The 22,193-nt window shown below is 43.1% G+C and overlaps 2 protein-coding genes across 3 annotated transcripts in view; one reads left to right on the top strand and one right to left on the bottom strand.

The window, feature by feature from the left end:
• Window positions 1-1,234: 1,234 nt before the first annotated feature.
• LOC129825937 (mothers against decapentaplegic homolog 4-like) lies at window positions 1,235-9,676 on the top strand. The gene is made up of 11 exons (XM_055886075.1): window positions 1,235-1,450; window positions 4,368-4,862; window positions 5,196-5,370; window positions 5,452-5,481; window positions 5,596-5,811; window positions 6,212-6,319; window positions 6,467-6,517; window positions 6,624-6,807; window positions 6,949-7,118; window positions 8,388-8,525; window positions 8,872-9,676. Exons 2-11 carry the CDS (start codon window positions 4,623-4,625, stop codon window positions 9,081-9,083), a joined length of 1,524 nt encoding a protein of 507 aa, XP_055742050.1. The 5' UTR covers window positions 1,235-1,450; window positions 4,368-4,622; the 3' UTR covers window positions 9,084-9,676.
• Window positions 9,677-17,401: 7,725 nt separating this feature from the next.
• LOC129825936 (HERV-H LTR-associating protein 1) overlaps window positions 17,402-22,193 on the bottom strand; it is a 58,842-nt gene continuing 54,050 nt past the window's right edge. For both annotated transcript variants that reach the window (XM_055886074.1, XM_055886073.1), the window contains exon 14: window positions 17,402-17,604. In XM_055886074.1, the coding sequence (XP_055742049.1) occupies window positions 17,522-17,604 (83 nt within the window). In that variant the 3' untranslated portion in view covers window positions 17,402-17,521. The remainder of the gene's footprint in view (window positions 17,605-22,193) is intronic.

Genomic DNA, 22,193 nt, shown 5'->3' with positions numbered 1-22,193 from the left:
CAGAGCATGGAGGCGCTACCAGGAGACAGGCCGGTACATCAGGAGACGTGGAGGAGGCCGTAGGAGGGCAACAACCCAGCAGCAGGACCGCTACCTCCGCCTTTGTGCAAGGAGGAGCACTGCCAGAGCCCTGCAAAATGACCTCCAGCAGGCCACAAATGTGCATGTTTGTGCGGTTTTGGAATGTGCGGTTTTGGAGCAGTGGCTTCTTCCTTGCTGAGCAGCTTTTCAGGTTGTCGATATAGGACAGGTTTTACTGTGGATATGGATACTTTTGTACCTGTTTCCTCCAGCATCTTCACAAGGTCCTTTGCTGTTGTTCTGGGATTGATTTGCACTTTTCGCACCAAAGTACATTCATCTCTAGGAGACAGAACGCGTCTCCTTCATGAGCGGTATGACGGCTGCGTGGTCCCATGGTGTTTATACTTGCATACTATTGTTTGTACAGATGAATGTGGTATCTTCAGGTGTTTGGAAATTGCTCCCATGGATGAACCGATCTTGTTGAGGTCTCCAATTTTTTTTATTTTATTTTCCCATGATGGCAAGCAAAGAGGAACTGAGTTTGAAGGTAGACCTTGAAATACATCCACAGGTACATCTCCAATTCACTCAAATTATGTCAATTAGCCTATCAGAAGCTTCTAACGACATGACATCATTTTCTGGAATTTTTCAAGCTGTTTAAAGGCACAGTCAACTTAGTATATGTAAAATTTCTGACCCACTGGAATTGTGATACAGTGAAATAATCTGTCTGTAAACAATTGTTGGAAAGATTGCTTGTATCACGCACAAAGTAGATGTCCTAACCGACTTGCCAAAACTATATTTTGTCAATAAGAGATTTGTGGAGTGGTTGAAAAATGAGTTTTGATGACTCCAACCAAAGTGTATGAAAACTTCTGACTTCAACTGTAGATGTAGGTAGAGTTATTAAAGTGACTATGCATAGATGATAACAACAGAGTAGCAGCTGTGTAAAAGAGATGAGGGGGGCATAGACGTTTGTGTCTAACATATCCAAAATGTCCCAGATAATATACAAATCATGTGAAATAGTGACATTTTCCATCAGTGCAGCAAGCTAGCGGACTCTCAAGTACGGTTGAAAGTCTATTTGATCTGTGGGTATACGACGACACAGTGTCCGTAAGGTTGAATTCTCCCTAACCATCATTTTTATCTTCCCCTGGCCGTTCACTGTTTGTGAGTGCTATACTACATAATGATGCCCATGCGCAAAGCGCCATGTTGGAGGAAATTGCTGTGAACGAGAAGCGCTGATACAAATCTGTGTTTTGTTATCCAACTTATCTGATGTTTATCTACGTTTATTTTGAAATTCAAATGATTTTAATGTTATTTTAAATGATCGAACAAAGAAGCACGGATGATCAACACAATTCGAGCGCAAATGCAAGAGCAGAAATACCGCGTTTGCAGGGTATGTGGATGAGGCCGAGACGGGAGGTTAGCGTAGTTTGGGAAGCTTGTGCAGCCTGCCAGCGAAATAGCCTTAACGATGGGCTCAAACTGCTTTTGATTAATATCAGGCAAAATAACAGTGGATAGTTAGCTAACGTTAGCTATGTTATCAAGACCATTTTGACGGAGAAGAACAGCGAACTTCTGTTGACATCTTCGTTTTGAGAAGCCAAAGCCAGCACGTTAGCTAACTGGTTGTAGCAACAATAGCATCTTGTGACCGACTACCAGGTGTTTTATTATTGTGCATTGGGTTACTTTAGTTACCGTAACTAGCTACTGTTAAAATAACTGACTAAACTCCACTCCTTTGCATTTCATCAGAAGCGTCCTTCACCGTGGAGTTTAGTCATTTAGCTGTAATGTTAGACGTGTTTTGACCCAAGTCGGCCACAATAGTAGTTTTGACCTAAATCGGCCACAATAGTAGTTTTGACCTACGTGATGCTAGACACAATAAGGATTAGTCACTGGAATTTGTGGTTCGCCTTCAAAATACGTCCCCTCTATTTGAAAGTGATGCAAGTGGATACAAATAGTGGAATCGTTCCATATTTGATCTAGATAATGCTAAACAAGTTTGGAATGTTGCCGTATAAATTGAACCAAATATATATATTTTTAAACGAATGTTGAAGTCACACTGGCTGTATTAGAGATCAGAATTCCCTTACAAAAAATATTGCACTTAGAGTATGAGTATACTTAGAGTATGTTGCAAATACTGCATCCTAAATATCAAAAAAATAATACTGTAGTCATTTTCATGTGTAACTTTAGTTACAGTTCAGTATAAATGCAATTACTGCGTCCAAAATACCGCTGTTACTGCACTTTTACTGCAGTTTCAAAATTGCGTCTTTTTTGTAAGGGTTGAATTGGGGGCATACGTATATTTCACTGTACAGTACATTTTAATGACCAAAGACATGATATTTCTACCTTTGATTCTGTGGCATAGAGAAAGTTGACATATCAGAAGGGAGGTGATATAAATAATAATCTGAGCAAAAGAGAATGTTTTGGGATTTTCACCCTCCAGACATAATTTCCTAAAGGTCTAAATGATGAATGTTATGTGAACATGAATTAATGCCCCCATTTCTGATTACTCTGATGTATTTCTTGTGCTGTAACCATTGGTTTATGAGAACTTGCTTGCTGGGCCGATGTCCTCATTGTGGTTTTACAGACGTGTTTAATAAGTTTTATGTACACACCTTTTATTAGAATATTTATGAAATGCACATTGTTATTTTTGGTAACACTTTTTTCCCCCTCGACTCCAACCTCATTGGAATAGATGTGTGTGTGTGTGTGTGTGTGGAGCTATGTCTACATAAGGGTGCACATTTTAAACTCACAAAAGCTCTGACGAAGGCCTTGAGTCCGATAGTATCACTGCTCTTTAATAAGCTTTACCTATCGAGAGCAGTGTGTGGGTTTCTTCTTTTTTCTTATGAGATGCACTGAACAAAAATATAAATGCAACATGCAAGAATTTAAAAGATGTTACTGAGTTACAGTTCATATAAGGAAATCAGTCAATTTAAATAAATTCAATAGGCCCTGGGAATACAGATACGCATCTGTCGGTCACAAATACCTTCTTTTTTTTTAAAGTAGGGGTGTGGATAAAATAAAAAAAAGTCAGTATCTGGTGTGACCACTCTTCAATGGCAGCTCAAAGTTGCTGGATATTGGCGGGAACTGGAACACGCTGTCGTACACGTTAATCCAGACCATCCCAAACATGCTCAGTGAGTGATATGTCTGAGTATGCAGGCAATGGAAGAACTGGGACATTTTCAGCTTCTAGGAATAGTGTACAGATCCTTGCGACATGGACATCCTTGCGACATTATCATGCTGAAACATGAGATGATGGCGGCAGATGAATGGCATGACAATGGGCCTCAAACGAGTCACTGTTCATTCAAATTGCCATTGATTTAATATGCAATTGTGTTCGTTGTTCTTAGCTAATGCTTGCCAATATCATAACCCCACCACCACCATGGGGCACTCTTGTTCACAACGTTGGCATCAGCAAACTTCTCAGCCACATGACTCGATACACGCTGTCTCCCTTCTGCTCGGTACAGTTGATACCGGGATTAATCCGTCAAGAGCACACTTCTCCGGGGTGCCAGTGGCCATCTGAGGTTAGCATTTGCCCACTGAAGTAAGTTACGACGTCAAGCTGCAGTTAGGTCAAGCCCCTGGTGAGGATGCTGAGCACGCAGATGAGCTTCCCTGAGACGGTTTCTGACAGTTTGTGCAGAAATTCTTCAGTTGTGCAAACCCACAGTTTCATCAGCTGTCCGGGTGGCTGGTCTCAGACAATCCCGCAGGTGAAGAAGCCGGATTTGGAGGTCATGGGCTGGCGTGGTTACACGTGGTCTGCGGTTGTAAGGCCTATTGGATGTACTGCCAAATTCTCTAAAACGATGTAGGTGGCATATGGTAGAGAAATTAACATTCAATTCTCTGGCAACAGCTCTGGTGGACATTCCTGAATTCAGCATGCCAATTGCACGCTCCCTCAATTGGAGACATCTGTGGCATTGTGTTGTCACAAAACTGCACATTTTATACTGGCTTTTTATTGTCCCCAGCACAAGGTGCACCTGTGTAATGATCATTCTGTTTAATCTGCTTCTTGATATGCCACACTTGTCAGGTGGATGGATTATCTTGGCAAAGGAGAAAAGCTCACTAACAGGGATGTAGCCAAATTTGTGAATTTCTGTGATCTTTTATTTCAGCTCATGTAAAGTGTTGGTCCCGTGTTTCATGTTGCGTTTATATTTTTGTTCAGTGTATGTACAGTGCCATAATAACCCACTCTTGTCCTCTTTTTCCCTTAATCCTAGCCCTTGAAGCGGTGGGTTTTGGGGGCACAGCACGTGTGACAATCCATTTAATTTTGTTCTGGGATGCCTTGGACTTCAACTTCGACAACTGGACAACCAGAGTGACAGTGCCTGGAGGGGAAACAAACACCCTCTCATATCGAAATCTTTCTTATGCGTTGCTCCACACTATAAACACGACAAAAAAGCAACATTTATAGTTGGGACAAATTATTTATTTCCTATACTGAGTAGTATACTCTATTGGTCCTCAGGATGTCTATCACCAACATGCCTACGAGTAACGACGCTTGCCTGAGCATTGTACACAGCTTGATGTGTCATAGGCAAGGCGCAGAGAGTGAGACCTTTGCCAAGCGAGCAATAGAAAGTCTAGTGAAAAAGCTGAAGGAGAAGAAGGATGAACTGGACTCCCTTATCACAGCCATCACCACCAATGGAGCTCACCCCAGCAAGTGTGTCACCATCCAGCGGACTCTGGATGGCCGCCTGCAGGTAAGGAGTACACCGCTGTTTGGGGATCAAGGGTGTATTCACTAGTGCACACCGTAGCAAAACATGTAACAGAATGTTTTGCAACCAAAACAATCCTTTGTCATTGTTCAAGTTAGTCCCTCCCGATTTCGGCCGGTTTGCTTCTTTGGTTCCTGGTGAACCTAGTGAATACACCCCTGGGATAAGCGGCAAAGGTAAAAATGGTGAGATGAGATGGCATTATGACTGGGGATCTTGTAAAGGTGAAAAGTATAGGGTATGGGACCTATTAGCACTTTTGGGTGAAGAAGAAAGTATTTAGTTAAATCAATGGGTTTAATCTTGTGTTCTCAGGTAGCAGGGCGTAAAGGGTTCCCCCACGTGATCTACACTCGGTTGTGGAGATGGCCCGATCTGCATAAAAATGAACTGAAGCATGTCAAATACTGCCAGTTTGCATTCGACCTGAAGTGTGACAATGTCTGCGTGAACCCCTACCACTATGACCGGGTGGTGTCTCCGGGTATTGGTGAGTGCACTGATGCCTCTGGTGTTAGTTTATTTTTTTACTGTTTAACTCTTTTGAGTGATCTTTTTCATTTTATTTCAGACCTATCAAGCTTGACTCTTACCAGCACAGGTAAGTTACCTCCGTTTTGATAGTTGTATACTTTTTTAACGGAATTATCTTCTGTTAATGTATGTTTTGTTTGTTGTTGACTTGTATCATGACTGCTGCTCTATGTGCTCTCAGCTACCAGCCTGGGACTGATGGTTAAAGATGAGTACGACTTTGACGGCCAGCCCCAGCTGCCCACCATGGACGGGGGTCACTCCCTCCAAACCATCCAGCATCCTCCCTCCAGCCGAGTTGGGCCCCCCTCGGAGCCCTTCAGCACCGCTGGCCTGCTGCCCCTCGCTGATGCCCGCACCACCTCCGCCTTCCCCAGCATCTCTGTTGGATCAGGAAGTGAGGGCCTACTCCACCACCCTATCCACTTTATCTCCCCTAATTTTATGGCTCTTTGTATCCTCCTCACCCAAATCATTAGAGGTCATAGGCAAGGTGTGGGTGGTTTATTTGGCTACAGCTTATCTGCTTGTTGACAGAAGAGGACAACACCCCTAAATTAGTCATCTCACAGTAATGTCAAACTCATTCTGCAATGTATTGGCTTAGGAAAAGGAACCTATTATGTTGCCCACCTGTGGTCACTTTCTCTTTTCCCGCTCATTGGCTATTTACACCCTGACTTTCCACCGACCCTCTTTGAAATGTAGCGCAGCTCATTTACTAGCTGTATGGACAGTGTCGAAGTGTGGCTCTCCCTACAATTCTCATCTGTAAGAATCCACCTGTGCCCTTACAGATGCCACCTCCACCTGGACGAGAAACAGCAGCTTCATGCCCAACATGCCTCACCATCAGAATGGGCACCTGCAACACCACCCACCCATGCCTCATCCAGGGCACTACTGTGAGCCCATGCCACCATCAGGATTAGTCTCTGTAGTAGTAGAACATGCATTTCACTTTTAGAACATATAATGCCCGCAACTCCGAACTGGGTTGATGGAGTTACGTTCCAAGATTTAACATTGCTGCTTTCATGTCACCTTCGTAGGGCCTGTGCACAACGAGCATGGCTTCCAGCCCCCCATATCCAACCATCCAGGTAAGTGAAGCACAACACCTATATTCACCCGACAATGTGTTCAGAGTGCCATGAGTGAGTCTGGAGAGGACTGAGTTTGGGGTGTTGTTGCTGCGGTCTGTTGCAGCGCCCGATTACTGGTGCTCCACCGCTTACTTTGAGATGGACGTGCAGGTGGGCGAGACCTTCAAGGTGCCCTCCACTTGCCCTGTCGTGACCGTGGACGGCTACGTGGACCCGTCGGGTGGAGACCGCTTCTGTCTGGGCCAGCTGAGCAACGTGCACCGGACAGAGGCCATTGAAAGAGCCAGGTACGGCGTCCCAGCCTCCTACCCCCCCTTACCGTTTAACTATGATGAGCTTCTAGCTCTGAATGGAGGTGAATTCTTGACATTGCCAGAAGAGTATTTGGTCACCCCACTGATAATAACTGCTGTTCTTTTCACTTCAAGGCTTCACATCGGAAAGGGGATCCAGCTGGAGTGCAAAGGTGAAGGAGACGTGTGGGTCCGTTGCCATAGCGACCACGCAGTGTTTGTGCAGAGCTACTACCTGGACAGGGAAGCCGGCCGCGCCCCCGGCGACGCCGTGCACAAGATCTACCCCAGCGCCTACATCAAGGGAGGTCCCAACTCCTCCGTTTGCTTAGCTTTACCAATGTGTTCATTGTGTTGTTATCCACCCCCTAGTGTCCAAGCTGTTAATTGCATGTAGCTGGTAGTACATGTACACTACATGACCAAAAGTATGTGGGCACCTGCTCGATTATATCATTCCAAAATCATTGGTATTAATATGTAGTTGGTCCCCCTTTGCTGCTATAACAGCCTCCACCTTTCTGGGAAGGCTTTCCACTAATGCTGCGTGGACTTGCTTCCTTCCATTCAGCCACGAGCATTAGTGAGGTCAGGCACTGATGTTGGGTGATTGTGCCTGGCTTGCAGTCGGCGTTCCAATTCATCCCAAAGGTGTTAGATGGGGTTGAGGTCAGGGCTCTGCAGGCCAGTCAAGTTCTTCACACCGATCTCAACAAACCATTTCTGTATGGACCTCGCTTTGTGCACGGGGCATTGTCATGCTGAAACAGGAAAGGCCTTCCCCAAACTGTTGCCACAAAGTTGAAGCACAGAATCATCTAGAATGTTATTGTATGCTGTAGCATTAAGATTTCCCTTCACTGGAACTAAGGGGCCTAGCTCGAACCATGAGAACCAGCCCCATACCATTATTCATCCTCCACCAAACTTTACTGTTGGCACTATGCATTAGGGCAGGTAGTGTTCTCCTGTCATCCACCAAACCCATATTCATCCGTCGGACTGCCAGATGGTGATGCATAATTAATCACTCCAGAGAAAGCGTTTTCACTGCTTCTGAGTCCAATGGCGGCGAGCTTTACATTACTCCAGCCGACACTTGGCATTGCTCATGGTGATTTTAGGCTTGTGTGCGACTGCTCAGCCATGGAAACCCATTTCATGAAGCTCCCGACTAACAGTTATTGTGCTGATATTGCTTCCAGAGGCAGTTTGAAACTCGGTCTGGAGTGTTGCAACCGAGGACAGACGATTTTTACACGCTACGCGCTTCAGCACTCAGCGGTCACGTTCATTGAGCTTGTGTGGCCTACCACTTCGACGGCTGAGCGGTTGTGGTGTCAGATGTTTCCACTTCACAATAACAGTACTCCCAGTTAACTGGGCAGCTCTACCATGGCAGAAATTTGACCAACTGACTTGTTGGAAAGGTGGCAATGTTTGTCTATGGCTATGTTCTCGATTTTATACACCTGTCGGCAACGGGTGTGGCTGAAATGGTCTAATCCACTAATTTGAAGGGGTGTCCACATACACTATATATATGTTGGTTTTTGTTTGTTCCCCTTCCCAGGTGTTTGACCTGCATCAGTGCCACAGGCAAATGCAGCAGCAGGCGGCGACGGCGCAGGCGGCAGCCGCAGCTCAGGCTGCCTCTATTGCTGGGAACATCTCTGGGCCGGGCTCCGTGGGAGGCATCGCTCCCGCCATCAGTAAGCAGCACACCACTTCCCTCCTTTTGAGCAACACTCACATACTCCCACAGACAGGACACTTGGCTGCTACTGACTCTCACACAACTTCAAACCTGATACATCACTCACACCACTTTTCTAATAGATATATACAATGCTCACATAGCCCATTCTAAAGTAATTGACCAATTATCACATCAAATTGCAGCATCGGTCAGTCATTGACGATCCGTAGGAATCCATACCAGTTCTGTAGTTCAGATACCTCATCAGTGTGGATGTATACTGTTCTTGAGACGGAGGGAGGAGGGGAGGTATATCAATGTAATGGAACCCAACTCGGGCTCACTCTCTCCTCACCCAGGCCTTTCGGCAGCAGCCGGCATCGGCGTGGACGACCTGAGGAGACTGTGCATCCTGCGCATGAGCTTTGTCAAGGGCTGGGGTCCCGACTACCCCCGGACGAGCATCAAGGAGACCCCCTGCTGGATTGAGATCCACCTACACCGCGCCCTCCAGCTACTGGACGAGGTGCTGCACACCATGCCCATCGCTGACCACCAACCCTTGGACTGAACCACCAGACTGACCCCTCCCCTGTGACACTTTCAGTATGAGAGAACTTGGAATGAGGCGGGGTAGGGGACAGGAAATACGCCCTGTTTAGCTATACAAGTAAACAAAGACTTGTTTCTCTCTATGGGTCGTTCCTCTTTTCTTTGCCTTCATATTGTCAAGTACGTCCAGGACAGAGGCTCTGATGAAGGAAGGGGGCTACTCTTTTCAATCGCCCTGGTGCCCTTCACCAGTGATCCCATCTGGGTAACCTATGCAGTGTTTTCCACAAGCACATGGAGTATTCAGCCAAATAGAAAAAGTAGCCAGCCAGGCTTCCCTGTTGTTTTTTTTGCAGAACATGCTCTATTTTGGTGGTCTCTGATACATTCTAATGCCTTGATTCCATACAAAATACATAGCAAAATGATTGCATACTTTGAGGTTACCGCCCAGATTGGAAAAGTGTTTACAATTTAAATGACTGAATTTAAGTATTGTTAGTTGTTTAGGGTATCGATCATATGACCAGGACTATTTTCTAAGTAAGGACATAAAACCTCTCAACATTTAACCTGCCTTCTCTTGAGATTAAAGTATTTTACTGCAAGATATGAATTGCCACAATTGTTTGTTCTTCAGATTATATTTTATTAAAACAGAAAAATTAAGTAAATAGCCTAATTTATTTATAAATTAAAGGTTAAATGTCAAATTAAACAAATGTGTTGAGCACTTTTGTCAAATGACAAAATAGGTCTCTAAAATGAACAAAACGCTCAACTAAGTTCTGGATCCATAGGTGTTAAGAGACGAGAGAGACTGACAAGATAAGTTACTGACAGAATTTCAACAAGTGTTCAACTATCTTTGTGAACTGCAGTATGTAATTTATAGTAAAACTCATAGTTTACCTAATAGTTTACCTACCTTAGTTTACCTCATAGTTTACCTACCACAAACATTAGTTTACCTAATGTTTGTGACAAGATAAGCTGGTATAGTTTAGATAATCATTGTACCATCTAAACCGCTGTGAAATATAATTTCCATAGCCATAAATATTATTTCAGCTGTTCGAATACAAAACTTAATGGGAAGCATCTTCCACTTCTTAGACCTTTTTTAAATGTAAAAAAAAAAAAAAAAAAAAGTGTCCTCCCCCTCTTCAAGCCTTGGGAGCAATTTCCAAACGCCTGAAGGTACCACGTTCATCTGTACAAACAATAGTACGCAAGTATAAACACCATGGGACCACACAGCCGTCATACCGCTCAGGAAGGAGACGCGTTCTGTCTCCTAGAAATGAACGTACTTTGGTGCGAAAAGTGTAAATCAATCCCAGAACAACAGCAAAGGACCTTGTGAAGATTCTGGAGGAAACAGGTACAAAAGTATCTATATCCACAGTAAAACAAGTCCTATATCGATATAACCTGATGCCACTCAGCAAGGAAGAAACCATTGCTCCAAAACCACCATAAAAAGCCAAACTACGGTTTGCAACTGCACATGGGGACAAAGATCGTACTTTTTGGAAAAATTTCTGCTGGTCTGATGAAACAAAAATAGAACTGTTTGGCCAAAATGACCATCATTATACTTGGAGGATAAAGGGGGAGTCTTGCAAGCCGAAGAACACCATCCCAACCGTGAAGCACGGGAGTGGCAGCATCATGTTATGAGGGTGCTTTGCTGCAGGAGGGACGTGTGCACTTCACAAAATAGATGGCATCATGAGGCAGGACAATTATGTGGATATATTGAAACAGCATCTCAAAACATCAGTTGGGAAGTTAAAGCTTGGTCACAAATGGGTCTTCCAAATGGACGATGACCCCAAGCATACTTCCAAAGTTGTGGCAAAATGGCCACAAGGACAACAAAGTCAAGGTATTGGAGTGGCCATCACAAAGCCCTGACCTCAATCCTATTGAAAATTTGTGGGCAGAACTGAAAAAGTGTGCACGAGCAAGGAGGCCTACAAACCTGACTCAGTTACACCAGCTCTGTCAGGAGGAATGGGCCAAAATTCACCAAACCTATTGTGGGAAGCGAGTGGAAGGCAACCCGAAAAGTATGTAAACTTCTGACCCACTGGGAATGTGATGAAAGAAATAAAAGCTGAAATAAATCTCTACGATTATTCTGACATTTCACATTCTTAAAATAAAGTGGTGATCCTAACTGATCTAAGACAGTTCATTTTTACTATGATTAAATGTCAGGAATTGTGAAAAACTGAGTTTAAATGTATTTGGCTAAGGTGTATGTAATCTTCCGACTTGAACTGTACTTCTCTGTTGATATCACATACATTATTAAGCATTTCACACATATTATCCAGATACTGACTGTTAGCACTTCGTTGTCTATAGCAGCTTCCCACAAGAATGGGGTTTAGGTGAGGCAGATGAACCTTTAGTCATATTACTTCAACACATTTAACATTAGATCGTCTCTAAGCTTTACAGGAATGTGGTTCTGAATGTAGACCGCAACACCGCCTCCGTTGGCATCGCTGCCTTTTCGGTAGATGTTATAACCATGTATTGCTACCACTGTATCATCAAAGGTATTATCTAAGTGAGTTTCAGAAATATTCAGAATATGAATGTCATCTGTTACAAGCAAGTTATTGACTTCCTGGACCTTGTTTCTTAGGCTACATATGCTAATATGGTCTATTTTTAGCACTTTTCTGATTTGCTTGATTGTTTTTAATGCTTTACTGGGAAGCTTATCAGACGTAGACTTACTCATGTTATTTACATTGGAGCTGATAGTGCAGAGTGAGCTGCATAAAGTGGTCTTCCTACTTTTGCACACCGCCTCAGTGCTAACAGTGTAACTCTGGTTTATATGCTCATGATTACTGCTTACAATAGCTGTAGGATAAACAGATGTATTCGGTGCAATTAGAGGTACATAAATTAAATTACTTACATTGTGTTTGCCAATGCCCTTAAGATCATGTACATTTGTTGCAGCATTTTGACGACTCATTGTCACAATGGTAGGAATGAACTGAGCTGGTCTTGGATCATTTACCAGTCATTGTTTCAACACAGCCTTGAAATGTGTGGACAGGAGCCAAGATAATTTGGATGGACTTTGTCATTCCTGTAGAGTATCTTCTGTTTCCAGAAGGTGTCAAAGTTATCAATAAAAGTGACTCCAGCAGAGCTACAGTAGTCTTTCAGTCAGACGAGTTGCGGTTTTGTCTCACCAGGAGTGATTGTCGGATTTGCGTTTATCGTCGAAGGAATGAGAGTTACACCGAGGCCTGGACTCTGGAGCGGGATCGATTTGGAGGTGGAGGGTCTGTCATCGTCTGGGGCGGTGTGTCACAGCATCATCGGACTGAGCTTGTTGTCATTGCAGGCAATCTCAATGCTGTGCGTTACAGGGAAGACATCCTCCCTCATGTGGTACCCTTCCTGCAGGCTCATCCTGACATGACCCTTCAGCATGACAATGCCACCAGCCATACTGCTCGTTCTGTGTGATTTCCTGCAAGACAGGAATGTCAAGTGTTCTGCCATGGCCAGCGAAGAGCCCAGATCTCAATCCCATTGAGCACGCCTGGGACCTGTTGGATCGGAGGGTGAGGGCTAGGGCCATTCCCCACAGAAATGTCCAGGAACTTGCAGATGCCTTGGTGGAAGAGTGGGGTAACATCTCACAGCAAGAACTGGCAAATCTGGTGCAGTCCATGAGGAGGAGATGCACTGCAGTACTTAATGCAGCTGGTGGCCACACCAGATACTGACTGATTTTGACCCCCCCCCCCCCACTTTGTTCAGAGACACATTATTCCATTTCTGTTAGTCACATGTCTGTGGAACTTGTTCAGTTTATGTCTCAGTTTGTTGAATCTTGTTCTGTTCATACAAATACTGTATTTACACATGTTAAGTTTGCTGAAAGTAAACACAGTTGACAGTGAGAGGATGTTTATTTTCAAGTTTATTTTCAAAAATGTGTCCTGTCTCAAACATACAGTCAATAACACAATAGAAAAGTCTATATACAGTGTGTGCAAACGAGATAAGGGAGGCAATAAATAGGCCATAGTGGCGAAATAATTATAATTTAGCAATTAAACACTGGAGTGATAGATGTGCAGAAGATGAATGCGCAAGTAGAGATACTGGGGTGCAAAGGAGAAACAACAAAAAAAGAACAGTATGGAGATGAGGTAGTTGGATGGGCTATTTACAGATGGGCTATGTACAGGTGCAGTGATCTGTGAACTGCTCGGACAGCTGGTGCTTAAAGTTAGAGAGGGAGATATGAGTCTCCAGCTTCAGTGATTTTTGCAATTCGTTCCAGTCATTGGCAGCAGAGAACTGGAAGGAAAGGTGGCCAAAAGAGGAATATGCTTTGGGGGTGACCAGTGAAATATACCTGCTGGAGCGGGTGCTACGGGTGGGTGCTGCTATGGTGACCAGTGAGCTGAGATAAGGCGGGGCTTTATAGAGGGCCTGGAGCCAGTGGGTTTGGCGATGAATATGAAGCGAGGGCCAGCCAACGAGAGCAAACAGGTCGCAGTGGTGGGTAGCATATGGGGCTTTGGTGACAAAACGGATGGCACTGTGATAGACTGCATCCAATTTGCTGAGTAGAGTGTTGGAGGCTATTTTGTAAATGACATCGCCGAAGTCAAGCATCCTTCACTCATGCTGCCAAACATACCCTCGTAAAACTGACTATCCTCAAATAAAATAAAATTTGATTTGAGGATAGTCAGTTTTACGAGGTTATGTTTGGCAGCATGAGTGAAGGATGCTTTGTTGCGAAATAGGAAGCCGACATGCTGTGCGGATGCAGAGAGAACAGTCTATGATTAGGGTGGCTGGAGTCTGACAATTTTTAGGGCCTTCCTCTGGTATAGAGGTCCTGGATGGCATGAAGCTTGACCCAGTGATGTACTACCTTCTGTAGTGCCTTGTGGTCGGAGGACAAGCAGTTGCCATAACAGGCAGTGATGCAACCAGTCAGGATGGTCTCGATGGTGCAGCTGTAGAACCTTTTGAGGATCTGAGGACCCATGCCTAAGCTTTCTTATTGTCCAACAAGCTTTCTCTACCCTTAACCTTTTTCTGAACACCGCCAAAACAAAGGTCATGTGGTTTTGAAAGAAGAATGCCCCTCTTCCCACAGGTGTGATTACTACCTCTGAGGGTTTAGAGCTTGAGGTAGTCACCTCATACAAGTACTTGGGACTATGGCTAGACGGTAAACCGTCCTCTATTGCAATCGCTCATCTTTCATCCCAGCTGCCAAACTAACCCTGATTCAGATGACCATCCTACCCATGCTAGATTATGGAGAAGTAATTTATAGATCGCCAGGTAAGGGTGCTCTCGAGTGGCTAGATGTTCTTTACCATTCGGCCATCCGATTTGTCACCAATGCTCCTTATAGGAAACATCACTGCACTCTACACTCCTTTGTAAACTGGCCGTCTCTATATACCCGTCGCAAGACCCACTGGTTGATGCTTATTTATAAAACTCACTTATGCCTCACTCCCCCCTATCTGAGATATCTACTGCAGCCCTCATCCTCCACATACAACACCCGGTCTGCCAGTCACATTCTGTTAAAGGTCTCCAAAGCACACACACCTCTGGGTCGCTCCTCTTTTCAGTTCGCTGCAGCTAGCGACTGGAATGAGCTGCAACAAACACTCAAACTGGACAGTTTTATCTCAATCTCTTCATTCAAAGACTCAATCATGGACACTCTTACTGACAGTTGTGGCTGCTTTGTGTGATGTATTGTTGTCTCTACCTTCTTGCCCTTTGTGCTGTTGTCGGTGCCCAGTAATGTTTGTACCATGTTTTGTGCTGCTACCATATTGTGCTTCTACCATAATGTTGTCATATTGTTTTGATACCATGCTGTGTTGTCATGTGTTGCTGCCTTGCTATGTTGTTGTCTAAGGTCTCTCTTAATTATGTGTTGTCTCTCTTGTTGTGATGTGTGTTATGTCCTATATTTACATTGTATTTATTTTTTATCCCAGGCCCCCATCCCCACAGGAGTCCTTTTGCCTTTTGGTAGGCCATCATTGTAAATAAGAATTTGTTCTTAACTGACTGACTAAATGTTAAATAAAATGTTTTAAAAATGCCAAATGTTAATCCAGCAATTTGCACTTGTGTTGATGTTTCTATGACAATCAATTAAAAAGTTATTGTAAAAAAAGTATTTAAATGCATTTTTATATGATATGATTATTTCTATCAAATCAACACTTGACTTTATCTCTCCGGTCCCTAACAAAAACATTTGCTTGTGAAAGATCCTTCGAGGTAATCAGAGAGGAATGAAAATTGTTGTCAACCTTTTAATAGGCTAACAGCGAATGTCTGTTGAACGTCTGCTGAATGTTTGATATAAAACCTACTTTATCTTGGTTCTGTACCACCCCATAGTTGCACACGCATCGGTTTTGTTGCTGAACAACCAACACATAAATAGCAACAATGCTATTGTTGCTATTTAATTCTTTAAAGAATTTTGGCTGGAGATTTTCCATTGATCTTGCTTTTTAGTCCAGGACTAGACTCAATCTGTGTCTCCCCATAATGTTTAAATGAGTGGAATGGGTTGATGTCTTACATGAAAAAACACATTTACATTACCAAATACATTAATGGGGTAAACCTACTCTAAGAGTATGTATTAGGCTGTTTGAGAGAAGGTTTGACAACCCATCATCTGTTGTTGAAGTACAGTAGATCAATAAAGCTACAGTACTCTAGCAGAGGTCAAGCTGCTTATGCTGAAAAGCCTCATTAGTACATAGGTCAAACTAGCTTTTGAAGTTGTATTTTTTTCGGCTTCAGACAAAAGCTAAAATGTCACTTTAAAATTATTTATTTGTATTAATAAGTTGATACATTAGATAGGATCCATCTGCTAACTTTCCCTAATCAGGCACGACTCCAACACCATCATTAAGTTTGCAGACGACACAACAGTGCGTGATCACCGACAACGACGAGACAGACTATACGGAGGAGGTCAGAGACCTGGCTTGGTGGTGCCAGAATAACAACCTATCCCTCAACGTAATCAAGACAAAGGAGATGATTGTGGACTACAGGAAAAGGAGTACCGACGGGGCTGTAGTGGAGCAAGTTGAGAGCTTGGTGTCCACATCACCAACAAACTAGAATAGTCCAAACACACCAAGACAGTCGTGAAGAGGGCACGACAAAACCTATTCCCCCTCAGGAGACTGAAAAGATTTGGCATGGGTCCTCAGATCCTCAAAAGGTTCTACAGCTGCAACATTGAGAGCATCCTGACTGGTTGCATCACTGCCTGAATTAGAGGCTTGGAAATAAATTCAATTTCAGTATTGGGTCAGTATTTCAGTCCCATTGATTTTAGGGCCTTTCTTTTATTGAAATGGAATAAAATGTTATATTAAGAAAATATATTGATCATGAAGGAAGGGGTTTTAACATCTTACGGATCCACCCATTTTTTTAATATTCGCCTAAAATGACATTCCAAAATCTAACTGCCTGTAGCTCAGGCCCTGAAGCAAGGATATGCATATTCTTAGTACCATTAGAAAGGAAACACGTTGATGTTTGTGGAAATGTGAAAGGAATGTAGGAGAATATAACACAATAGATCTGGGAAAAAACCAACCGGTCTTTTGTATTATTTTTGTACCATCATCTTTGAAATGCTGCTTTGGCAGCAGCTAATGGGGATCCATAATAAATACAAATACAAATAGACTATTCTCTCTGCTATCGCATGGCAAGCGGTACCGGAGCGCCAAGTCTAGGACCAAAAGGCTTCTCAACAGCTTTTACCCCCAAGCCATAAGACTCCTGAACAGGTAATCAAATGGCTACCCGGACTATTTGCATTGTGTCCACTGCCTAGAGCCATATATGCACTCTCATGTAGATGGGAAAGAGTAGAACGTCTTGAAATGCCTGCAGTATCTATGGTGTTGTTATTAATTATACCCAGTGGGCAAAACTGGTTGCAACAACATCATTATGACGTCTTTTAATGAAATCACGGTCAAGTTGAATACTAGTTGCATTAGAACGTTTTTGTATCGCTGTTTAACAACCAGAAACATGTATATTTATCTTGTTGTAACCTGGTTATCTGACCAAATGAAAACATGATGTAATCCCCACGATGTCTTGATCTCATCATGAGAAAGACATCTTTACCTGCTTGTAACAGTGACCAGTTGGTTATAAAGTCTGCCCATAGGTTATTTTGCTTCAGGTGGGATGTACAAGTGAAAACAGGAAGAACTGACAAATTCACTGACTCCCAAACAGATGTGGTTCGAAAGGAAACATTTTCAATTTATTGGATTCTGAAAAAAACACTGTGCTCTTAAAGAAGTTACATCAGAATGTGCATACTTCAGTGGTTCTTCCTGTGTAATCTCCTCTCCAACTTCAGTATATCCCGCTCTTTCTGTCTCTTTTCCACTCTGGCCAGAGTTTGTTGCACATTCTTGCAAGGCACCTCTGTTTTAGATCTATGGAAAAGGGAGAGAGAAACAAAAGACGGCAACATGTTCATATCATGTATAGCTAACTAACATCTAATTTTGAAAATCAACTCTTATAGAATATTTTGCTCTAAAATATGAACACTTGTACTATAAGTCAGTTCTGGCACCTTTTTTATTTATCTTAAGCACTACTGAATGTGTCAGAATTAGAGGCTTGGAAATTCCACTTCAGTATTGGGTCAGTATTTCAGTCCCATTGATGTTCGGGCCTTTCTTTTATTGAAATGGTATAAAATGTTATATTCAGAAAATATATTGATCATGAAGGAAGGAGTTTTAATCCTCTTAAGGATCCGCCCCTTTTCCCCCCAATTTTTGCCTAAAATGACATTCCCAAATCTAACTGCCTGTAGCTCAGTCCCTGAAGCAAGGATATGTATATTCTTAGTACCATTTGAAATGAAACACTGAAGTTTGTGGAAATTTGAAAGGAATGTAGGAGAATAACACAACACATCTGGAAAAAGATAATACAAAAAAAAAAAAAACGTTCTTTTGTATTATTTTGTACCATCTTCTTTGAAATGCTAGAGAAAGGCCATAATGTATTATTCCAACCCAGGTGTTCCTAGGACAAGCCATGTGGTAACACGCATCTTAATTAACATTGTTGGCAAGGGCAGGTAACACCACATCTGCCACACTGATCCTCATCACCGGGGCCCCCCAGGGGTGCGTGCTTAGTCCTCTTCTGTACTCCCTGTTCACCCACAACTGCGTTGCCAAGCACGACTCCAACATTAAGTTTGCTGATGACACAACAGTGGTAGGCCTGATCACTGACAACGATGAGACAGCCTATAGCAGGCCTGGGCAAATATTTTCCATGGAGGGCCACATTAGAATATATTTTTGCCTTCGCGGGCCAGAATCATATTACAGGATTATACCACATGTGTATGATTGTGTTGACAGATATCTACTGTAAATCACATCCAGATTTGCTACTTATTTTACATGCACAGAAATAAACCACATCCATGTTCTCTGTTTGGTAGGTATTTTCATTATGAAACATGCAATGTATTACACATAGGGAAAAGTACACTGTGCATGCAGCACCACGGACAGAACTCTTGTTCATGGGTATGCACAAAACACAAGAAAGAGAGAGCTCAACATTACAATTAAACTACACAATCAGTGTGAGGAGTGAAGTACGTCCGTCATTGTATTGTCCTCTCAAGACAATCATTTCTTATCTCATTGTGGCATCCTGTTTAATTAAAGGCAAAATATAAACATGTTTTACAAAACGCAGCCTGATTCCTTTCGAACCTGGCCTTGTCCAACCACAGCCTTGGTTGTAGAGGTGTCCACTTAGCGACCTCCCGGGTGGTGCAGTGGTCTAGGGCACTGCATCGCAGTGCTAGCTGCGCCACCAGAGTCTCTGGGTTCGCGCCCAGGCTCTGTCGCAGCCGGCCGCAACCGGGAGGTCCGTGGGGCGACGCACAATTGGCATAGCGTCGTCCGGGTTAGGGAGGGTTTGGCCGGTAGGGATATCCTTGTCTCGGTATGTAAAATGTAATAAAATGTATGCACTCTACTGTAAGTCGCTCTGGATAAGAGCGTCTGCTAAATGACTAAAATGTAAAAATGTAAATGTAAGTCTCTGATGGGCATTGACTAGAGCAGTGAAGTCAGGTATATTCTCTGGCGTCACTAAGCGCAGAATTGCTGAGACGTGAGAGTCAGATGATCTGTGCCTTGACTTGTTATATTTCTTTACTGGAAATGTCTGTTCACAAACATAGGTTGACCCCAAACAGTACAAACATCTTGTGAGCATGACTCCTAATCTTTGGAAAGTTTTGTTCATCGAGAGATGCATAGAACCTTGTCAGTGACGTTGTTTTGAATAGTTCTCCTATCACTGCTTCAGACTGAAGATCAGTAAGCTCAAGTTGCAGGTCAGTGGAAGCGTTATCCACATTGAAGGTGAAAGGAGAGGAAACCAACAGAATGTCATTTTCCAACACTTTGAAATCCTCAAAACGACGAGAAAACTCACCGTTCAAAGCACGCAGCAGCGATGTATACTTCTCCCGCTGGTCATCTGATATGGAACAGACTAGTAGCGTCGGAAGGTGGGTGAGATAGTTGGCTTCTACTTGACGGGTCAGGAGGAGTAATTTTCACTTGAAGGCTTTGACAAGGCTGTACATTTGATGTGCAAAAAGGCCCTTCCCTTGTAGTTGGGAATTCAGGGCCATGATGTCCACGGTGAACCCAAAATCAGCCAACCATTCTTTATCTTGCAGTTGAGGGAAATCCACATATTTTCCTTTCATTTGAAAAAACTCAGCAACTTCCGACTTCAAGTCTCAAACCGTTTTAACTTCTTATGGGCAGGTGGGACGCTACCGTCCCACCTGGCCAACATCCGGTGAAATTGCAGAGCGCCAAATTCAAAATACAGAAATACTCATAATAAACATTAATAAAATATACAAGTGTTATACATCGGCTTAAAGATTAACTTCTTGTTAATCCAGCCGCTGTGTCAGATTTCAAAAAGGCTTTACGGCGAAAGTATACCATGCCATTATCTGAGGACAGCGCCCGCTTACAAAAGCATACAAACATTTTCCAGCCATGTAGAGGAGTCACAAAAGTCAGAAATAGCGATAAAATTAATCACTTACCTTTGATGATCTTCATATGGTGGCACTAACAAGACTCCCTGTTACACAATAAATGTTTGTTTTGTTCGATAAAGTCCCTCTTTATGTCCCAAAAACTCAATTTTGTTGGCGCGTTTTGTTCAGTAATCCACTGGCTCCAGGGCGGTCAAAACATGCAGACGAATACATCCTAATAGTACCGGTAAAGTTCGTCGAAACATGTCAAACGATGTTTAAAATTAATCCTCAGGTTGTCTATTGTCTAAATAATCAATAATATTTCAACCGGACAATAGCGTTTTCAATAGAAAGGAAAAACAAGAACGGCGCGCTATCGGTCACGCGCGCAAAGCAGCTCTGCATTCTTCCACTGTCCTCTGACCAAAAGGTATTTTTACTCGTCGTTTTTCAAAATACAAGCCTGAAAGCATGTCTAAAGACGGTTGACATCTAGTGGAAGCCATAGGAACTGCAATCTGGGCCCTAACCCATAACATAGTCATTACGCATTCAATGGAAAACAACTCACATCAAAAAAATCCCACTTCTTGGATGGATTTTCCTCGGGTTTTCGCCTGTTATACTCACAGACATTATTTTAACAGTTTTAGAAACTTCAGAGTGTTTCCTATCTAATACTACCATGCGTATGCATATCCTAGCTTCTGGGACTGAGTAACAGGCAGTTTACTTTGTGCACGTTTGTCATCCAAACTTCAAAATACTGCCCCCTACCCAAGAGAGGTTTTAAGCACCTTCTCCAATCTCAGCCATCTCACATTTGTGTGGTAGAGGAGATCTGCATGACCCGACTCTGTCTCTTCCAACAGTGATACAAACTGCCTGTGGTTTAAAGATTTTGCTCTTATGAAGTGTACCACTTTATTGACTGTATCCACAACATGGCTTTTTTTCAGAACACATTTACAGAGCACCTCCTGATGAATAATGAAAGGAAAATAATTTTCTGATCTGAGTTCAGCTCAGCTACTTGGTCTTGTAGCCTTTTCGAAAGGCCAATGTTTTTTCCTGACAAGTTTGGGCACCTATCAGTGGCCACATTAACATCGACGGGGCTGTAGTGGAGCGGGTCAAGAGTTTCAAGTTCCTTGGTGTCCACATCACCGACAAACTATCATGGTCCAAACACACCAAGACAAGTCTTGAAAAGTGCACGACAACACCTTTTCCCCCTCAGGAGACTGAAAAGATTTGGCATGGGTCTCCAGATCCTCAAAAAGTTATACGGCTGCACCATCGAGGTCATCCTGACCTGTTGCATCACCTCCTGGTATGGCAACTGCTCGGCATCTGACAGTAAGGCGCTACAGAGGGTAGTGCGCACAGCCCAGTACATCACTGGGTCCAAGCTTACTGCTGTGATGGAAATTTCATGCATGTTGCTTTTTCTTATAACTCATTTCTGTCTTCCATTCATGTGATGTTCTATAAAGCAATTTCTGTGTTCACGCAAGTGACTGATTGAACAAATCCTCACTTATCAGTAGCTGCAATTTGGCAGTACGCCCAAACCTTGTTTGTAACGAAATATCTTAGTTTCAAGGTCTCAGTATAGAGAGAAGAAGCCTCGTGAGGTATTGGTCGGTCACATGTTATGAACCAGTATTGGTCGGTGACATGAATGAAAAAAAACAGTAAGGATTAATTAATTATGCTAAATCATGCAAATATAACTTGTCTGTGTATAGCTGTATAACTTCTTACGGCTGAAATCCCGTTAACGGGATCGATTTGACAACAGCCAGTGAAAGTGCAGGGCGCCAAATTCAAACAACAGAAATCTCATAATTAAAATTCCTCAAACATACAAATATTATACACCATTTTGGGAAAAATGGGAAAATGGGGAAAAAAGGAGCGAGACCAGGAAAGGCTCCCTAATGGTTTTAAATACCCATGATAACCATA

Source organism: Salvelinus fontinalis, chromosome 28 (assembly GCF_029448725.1).
Source record: "Salvelinus fontinalis isolate EN_2023a chromosome 28, ASM2944872v1, whole genome shotgun sequence".
Lineage (NCBI taxonomy): Eukaryota > Metazoa > Chordata > Actinopteri > Salmoniformes > Salmonidae > Salvelinus > Salvelinus fontinalis.
This window is presented reverse-complemented; position numbering and strand designations above follow the sequence as displayed.

Excerpts from the sequence above, each read along its gene's own strand:
- LOC129825937 (XM_055886075.1), top strand. The coding sequence starts at position 4,623 with ATGTCTATCACCAACATGCCTACGAGTAACGACGCTTGCCTGAGCATT. Across the intron at positions 6,320-6,466 it reads GCCTCATCCAGGGCACTACT|GGCCTGTGCACAACGAGCAT; the intron begins GTGAGCCCATGC and ends TCACCTTCGTAG. Across the intron at positions 6,518-6,623 it reads CCCCATATCCAACCATCCAG|CGCCCGATTACTGGTGCTCC; the intron begins GTAAGTGAAGCA and ends GGTCTGTTGCAG.